Below are 6,722 nucleotides of genomic sequence, written 5' to 3'. Positions count from 1 at the left end.
ATCACGAGCGCTTTTATGTATATTTGACAATTATTAATTTGAATATTCACAGACAAAAAATAGGCTAAATCCATTTGTATTAATAGTGGCATAATATAAAAGCAGTAGCAGGTTAGAGCTGCAGCAGGACTCGTTTTCATGACAGCGCTGCAACAATATCTGTCAGCCGTACACTGCAAAAAATATCCAACTCAACAAGACAAGAAATAGTCTCATATTTCTCTGAGATCCGCTATTTTCACCTGTTTCCGGTGTAAAAATCAACTAGAATTAAGTCTCTTTTTTGAAGAGAGATGGTTTTGTTATAAGGAATCGCCAGCACTGAATCTAGTGGAATTATCTTATCTTCATTTCTGCGCTTTTTAAGTTCCATTTAAAATCAGCAATCAGACTAAATCACCTGTTAGTGACACTTTAGTTTTTGCAGTGTAGCAAGATCTCTCTCCACGCAACTCAAAGACACAGAAACTTGAAGCAGCCTCCATCACACAACCTGCAGATCCCCTCAGCTTTGCACCACCCTGTCGTGAAATCCAATACGTCTCCTTTCTCATGAATTTAGGATATCAGCTCCTGCCACTACCCCTGCCCCACCACCACCTCCCCCTCCTCATGCATGTCCGGGATCTGCCACCAAACCACGTCTCCCCTCTTGTTAAAAATCATTTTAAAAAAACGAAATTGGAAATAAAAAAACCCGCTTCATACCTGTGCAAAAATAAGCCGGTGCTTGTTGTTGGCAAGCCACACAGGAGCCCATTGTAGAAGCTCGCCTTCTGCCTTCTGCAAAGGGCTCCAGACATCACGGCATTTATTTGAGCTCAAACTCTGTCACTGTTGACTTTAGCACAAAGCAAAGATTTCACTGCCCCGCTAGTTAAAAAAAATGATTATTTTACAGAGATATCGATCAGTGTGCTATAAAAAAAATCAGCTTAGCATTATATGTCTAAAATGAATAGAACGAAATTTAATGTCTGTGTAAATTTACAGAGCCGCGGCGTCCTATTCAAAGTTTACACTTGTGCAATTTGGTTTGTGTGTGTACTCTTCCCTATATGTGGGCATAGCCTCCACTCTATTGTTTACTGGCTTTGTTTATTCGCAGATCACGCTGTTTAAAGTACGATCTGTAAAGAGGGTCTGGAGAATAAACGCACACTTTAGGCCCTACGTGTTCAGAAGGCGAAGGGGTGTCATTTGGTTATAAGGGGAGCAGAAATTTCCCCCTGCCTGCATGGCCTTGGATTTGAGCTCGGCAGGGAGGGAGAGAAAGAAGGGGGGCGGGGGGGGTGATTCATTTGGACGACAACTAGCCTATCTTATCTAACAAGAGGGGAGGGTCCAGCTACTTTAAAAATAGGGTGTAGACAATGGGCCCCCAGATTGTGGGGAGAGAAGTTAGAGCATCACATCCAGGCGGCTCTGTTCCCAAATCAGCCCCCTTTTCCAGCAACTATTCTCCTGCTCCACGGGGAGGCTGTTTTATGTGACAATGACACTTAATCTTATTCACTGATCTAAACTTTGCTGTGTGTGTGTGTGTGTGTGTGTGTGTGTGTGTGTGTGTGTGTGTGTGTGTGTGTGTGTGACTGGGATAAACCTTGGTGACTGGCAGGCAGGCATGGTGTTTGAGTGACAGTGCTAGATAAAGGCTTGAATCATAATGTGTCTCACTGTATGTGTGGGAATTTAAATGGCTGATTTAATACATGTAGATCATTATTTGACCAGCACACACTTCTTCTTCTTCTTCTCCTTCTTCCTCCAATTCTTCCTGCAGCAGTTGGGTTTTTAAGGAGATTAAACTGCACACTTTTGGTTAATTGCATGATTTTAAATTTCTGCAGACACACATTTTAATTTGGAGCAAATTAAATTGTGCTTTCTTCTTTTCCTGAAATGCGTCTGTGTACGGATGTCTTCCTCGGCACTGCGGTGCCAAAATATACAAAGTGGTTTGGTGCGTTTGGATAAACTTTTCCTGCATTAGTATCTCACTTTGCGTTTGGGATTAATAACCGTATGCCTGATTTGTTTACATTTTCTTAACGACAGATTGAGAGCATTGTTCTCGTTGTTGTCCAGCAAAGCTATTAAGCCCTGCTGAAAATGTGCCCTTTATTATAAAAGCACATGGATAAAGATTTTTTTTATTAGAAATAAAAATAGTGTAACTCAGTGTATGCACATAAATGGAATTTGTCCGTGTTGTTATGCTAAAAAAAAAAAAAAAAAGTAAATGCTTTTTTAATTTGCATCTTCCTCTTTGCAAATTTCAGTTTTTAATAATGAACGTGTTAATGTAATATAATGAAAAGTATTATTTTTCTGTAATGTGAACTATTTTGCACGAAGTTACTTTATATTCTGTTATATTCATTTATAACAATTTTACACAGTCCACCTTCAATAGGCACACACCTGCTGTAATGGTTGAATTTAATCGTGGAGACGCTTTTCCACTACACTGTATTATAAAAGTAATAATAATAATAATAATTGTCAAACACCATGATATTCAGAAAACAAAACCAATAACACTTTAATATAGATTCTGTTCTTGTCACTACAAGAATACACATATACAAGCCATAAATAGGAATTACACAAATGATTGAAGAAATCCTGCGAGGCATTTTAAATTCATGTAGGAATCCAGTTATGCAGATGGAGCTCTATTTTACAGCAAGTTGTTGTTTGTCTTTGGGGTCCATTCCTGAAGCCGACTTCTGAACAGATCTCGTCACATTGTCATTAATTATTATTATTATTATTATTATTATCAACATCCTCTCATCTCAAAATAATTAGGCTACTAACAAACTCGACAACTAAAACGGTGGGAAACGTCAAAAATATCTGAAATACATATTGTACACAAACTCTATATTTTTTTGTTTTTTGTTTTTACAAATGTACAAATTGAAGAGGGAGAAAGTCCACATCGTATGGAGAGGGGGGGAGAGTTTATGAGGAGTTCATGATCGGCCTGGAATACACGCCTTGGTAGTAAGTTGTGTCAGGTATGGATGAAGAATCCAGACCGGCTTTCCCCGCCATGGAGCCCATGGAAAGAGCCCCGGCCATGGGTGAGCCATAGCCGGAGTAATGCATCACCTGCTCGTAAGTCTTTAGGTCCATTTTGTGATGCTGCTGCTCCGAGGACATGAGGTTATTTATGGAGAAGGGGTGGTTGAAGGAGTAGTGGTGCTCCGGCTTCAGGTGCGCCTCGTGCGCAAGGACCGAGTGATGCTGGGACATGAGGTGCTGCCCCTGCGACACCGGGGAGGCGGCGGCGTGCTCCGGGCTCAGGGCCTGGCTCGTCTTCATGTCCGACAGGGACCTTTTGTGGTCGCCGGAGGAGGAGTTGGAGTGCGGGGACTCGTTGCCGTTGCAGCTCTCCGAGCTGCTGTTGGAGGAGCCGCCGTCTCCCCCTTTGCGGCCGCTGTCCTTCATGTTCGTCTTCTTATCGCACTTGAAGCGCTTCTGCCTCCTCAGGTAGCAGCCGTTCTCAAACATGTTCCCGGAGTCCGGGTGCAGAGTCCAAAAGGAGCCTTTCCCGGGTTTATCCGGCGACCTGGGCACTTTGAGGAAACAGTCATTGAACGACAAAGAGTGGCGAATGGAGTTCTGCCAGCGCTGCTGGTTCTGTCGGTAAAAGGGGAAGAGGTCCATTATCCACTGGTAGATTTCGGCCAGTGTCAGCATCTTGCTGGGAGACTGCTGGATGGCCATGGTGATGAGGGAAATGTAGGAATACGGGGGTTTGGCGTGCGTGTAGCTCCTGCGGTAGGTCTTAGGGTCTCTGGACCTGTTGATGTTAGACTGTCCGTAAATGGGGCTCATGGCGTTCATGTTGGTGTAGGATGTCAGGGCGTTCATAGATGCGGGCTGCGCGGTCATGGGACTCATACTGGGGCTCAGTGCTGCGCTCATGGCCGTCATGCCTGCGCCCATGCCGTTCATGGCTCCGGTGCCCGGTGACATGCCGGTCATGGAGGGACTCATTCCCGTGTTGACGTATGACATGTTCATGGAGTTGGCCGTCATGTTGGCAGTGGTGCTCATGCCGGACATGCTCATGTAGGTATTCATAGAGTTCATTCCCAGGCCCGTGTTCATGTTGCCAACCGAGGTGTAACACTGTCAGTGAGGGAAAGAAGCAATCATCAGTTTCATCTGGCACAAGCGGTACAGTGAGGAATTAAAAGCAGCTGCAATTACTAAACACAGAGTTCAGTTTTTCTTTAAGCCTCATAAAATAAGAATTATAATAGAGATATAGAAAATATTTTAAATGCGCACTGGCTCGTAAAGATTAAAATGGGCATGCGTGCGTTTGCTTCCGCGTGAAATGGTTGTAAATGTAAAAACACACTTGCGTATGTTTAATCACTGCTAAGGCAAGTAAATTAAGTTTAATAATCCTCCATAAATGCACAGTGACGATGCTGACACCTAATATGACTCCGCTCACACACAAAATAGCGACTGCAACGCAAATATTTGAATCAATCTCCCCAAAACCAAACAGCTCCGGTGTTTGTCGAGCAGAAACATGACAAAAAATAATCTGATTCAGTAAAGATACGTATAGATTTATGAAATTATAATCCGAGTGAAAAGTTTCTCCCCCCTACATGTCAAGCAACTTTGTTAGGATAGTGCGCTGCGTGGAGATGGGGGAGGATTTGGAGGCGCCTCAAGTCAATATTTGATCACAAAGTTAATATTATCTCAGGGCTAATATTGAGTTGTATAAAATGGGATTGGCTTTAGACGGGAAAAAAATATATATTTAAGGTACCCACCTCGGGCTCTCCGTAGTAGGTGCTCCAGTCGGTGTGTTCGTGTCCTTCCATTTTAACTGCTCCAAGCATCATGGAGGACTTTTACAAAGCGTCTCCCAGCAGGGGAAAAGCCAAAAGTCTCTCTAATAGCAGGTGACTGGGGACCACTGAGTGTATTTGGGTCGTCGGTGTGTCCCTTCGTCAAGTACTGGCGTTGATGTGTGTCTTATGGAGCCAGCCGTGAAATGCGTCTGTCAGTGACTGGAGTTCAAATGACGCTCCGTGCTGCCTGTTAACGCTGTGATATAGCTCTGTGCGCTAGGCAAGCCTCCAATCCCTACTTCTACGCCTTGGGCCCTATTTGAATAATCTCCTCGCACCTAGGCGTGAGACTCCTCAAGCTCCCCCCCTCCACCCCAATTGTAGTACACCTGCACTCACTCAAAAGAACAGTTTCTTATGAAAAGCTTCATTATAAACTAATCTTATTGTGTTTTGGCCGAGGCAAAAGGAAGAGCTATAAAAAGATTGTTTGGCGCTCTTCTTTTTGGTGTGCTTTTCATTACGCACATCCTCCAACGTGCTTATTGCACTTCAGCTGAGCTGGAATCATAAAGCATTTTTTATTGCGTTGCGTTCAAGGAATTTATAGCCTTAACTTAGCACTGTTAATCATTTTACACCAACAACACTACAAAACATAAAAACATTTTTTAAATTAGATAAAGCTTGATCCATCAGTGCGCTCAAAGGAATGTATTTCAGCAAATGCAACTGTTATTTAATAGTATTACAGCATGTTGTCAGGGTTTTGTTGCTGTGTGAATCCAGACACATTAAACTGTTTATGGGTTATGCAAAAAAATAACGTGATTTTATAAGCTGGTTAGAGAATAATGATGTCATGGCTGGTGTGGGCTTGCTTAATGCAGACATGTGCACATGAGTAAAATGATGTAAGCTCCTTTAATAAAAAGGGTTGAAAATAAAAGGCATATCATCACTTTGCAACAGCTGTTTAACAATTATATTCCAGCATAAATTATTGTTTTAAAAAATCTGTGTCACTATTAACGTTTTTTTTTCTCCTCAGTGATTTCACTAATATTTGCAAAAAAAAATCAAGAGAGATTTCCTCCTGCTTTACTAACCTGGATGACTGAATAACTGTTTCCAAATGCTTTAATTAGTGTTGAATATGCCAGGCATAGCTTCAGAGCGCCCTCTCTCGGTCAGTGCCTCCAACTGGCTTTGCTGTTTGTGGCAGATGAAGCAGCCTCATTCTGTAAAAAAAAATATGTGAAACATTTTAAAGTGTAATAATTTTGTGTAAATTGTCTTTTGAGGTTTTGACAATGAATATATGCAAAATAATTTCAGCCACATTGAACAGAGGTGCTGTGGATCCCACAGATTATTTACCCACCTTTTTATTTGCTGAATTGATTCTACAGTTTACATAAATCTTAATTATGCCAATTCAGAGAATGCATCAGATTGTTTTTGTTATTTTAGCGTTTGTGGCAGCTGTTTCATAATGGAGGTTTAATATTTAGGCCTAGATATCCACTGTCCCTACACGCGGAGCAGACCCGAGCTGTTGAGGCCCTTTAATTCTCGCAGCCTGTACAGTATTTGTGTGACACAAACATCAAGGTGAGGCCTGCAGTCCGGTGCCAGCCACGTGTCAGTAGTGGTACATCTATTTGACTGCATATTTACGCAAGAGCATAACTATCAGTATAGAGAGCCATTAGTAAAGGCGAGTAAACCTGTCGTGTTGACGAGGGACTAACAGAGTCTGCTTAACTTGGAAATGAGATCATGAGAAAAAGCTGTGTGTGTTTGAGGATTGGGGATTTCACCGGAGAGAGCTGGAGATGGTCAAATCTGCGCGCTCTCGGCTTGACTCAGTCAACACACGCCTTT

General features: G+C 42.5%; 1 protein-coding gene across 1 annotated transcript; it reads right to left on the bottom strand.

The window, feature by feature from the left end:
- Positions 1-2,546: 2,546 nt before the first annotated feature.
- foxa2 (forkhead box A2) lies at positions 2,547-5,129 on the bottom strand. Its single transcript, XM_049597221.1, has 2 exons — positions 4,815-5,129; positions 2,547-4,146 (listed from the first exon to the last, which is right to left on the bottom strand). Exons 1-2 carry the CDS (start codon positions 4,884-4,886, stop codon positions 2,971-2,973), a joined length of 1,248 nt encoding a protein of 415 aa, XP_049453178.1. The 5' UTR covers positions 4,887-5,129; the 3' UTR covers positions 2,547-2,970.
- Between the last annotated feature and the right edge of the window lie 1,593 nt (positions 5,130-6,722).

Source organism: Epinephelus fuscoguttatus, linkage group LG14 (genome assembly GCF_011397635.1).
Source record: "Epinephelus fuscoguttatus linkage group LG14, E.fuscoguttatus.final_Chr_v1".
In the NCBI taxonomy this organism is placed as follows: Eukaryota; Metazoa; Chordata; class Actinopteri; order Perciformes; family Serranidae; genus Epinephelus; species Epinephelus fuscoguttatus.
The sequence above is the reverse complement of the archived record's forward strand: the minus strand, read 5'-3'. Positions and strand labels throughout refer to the sequence as shown.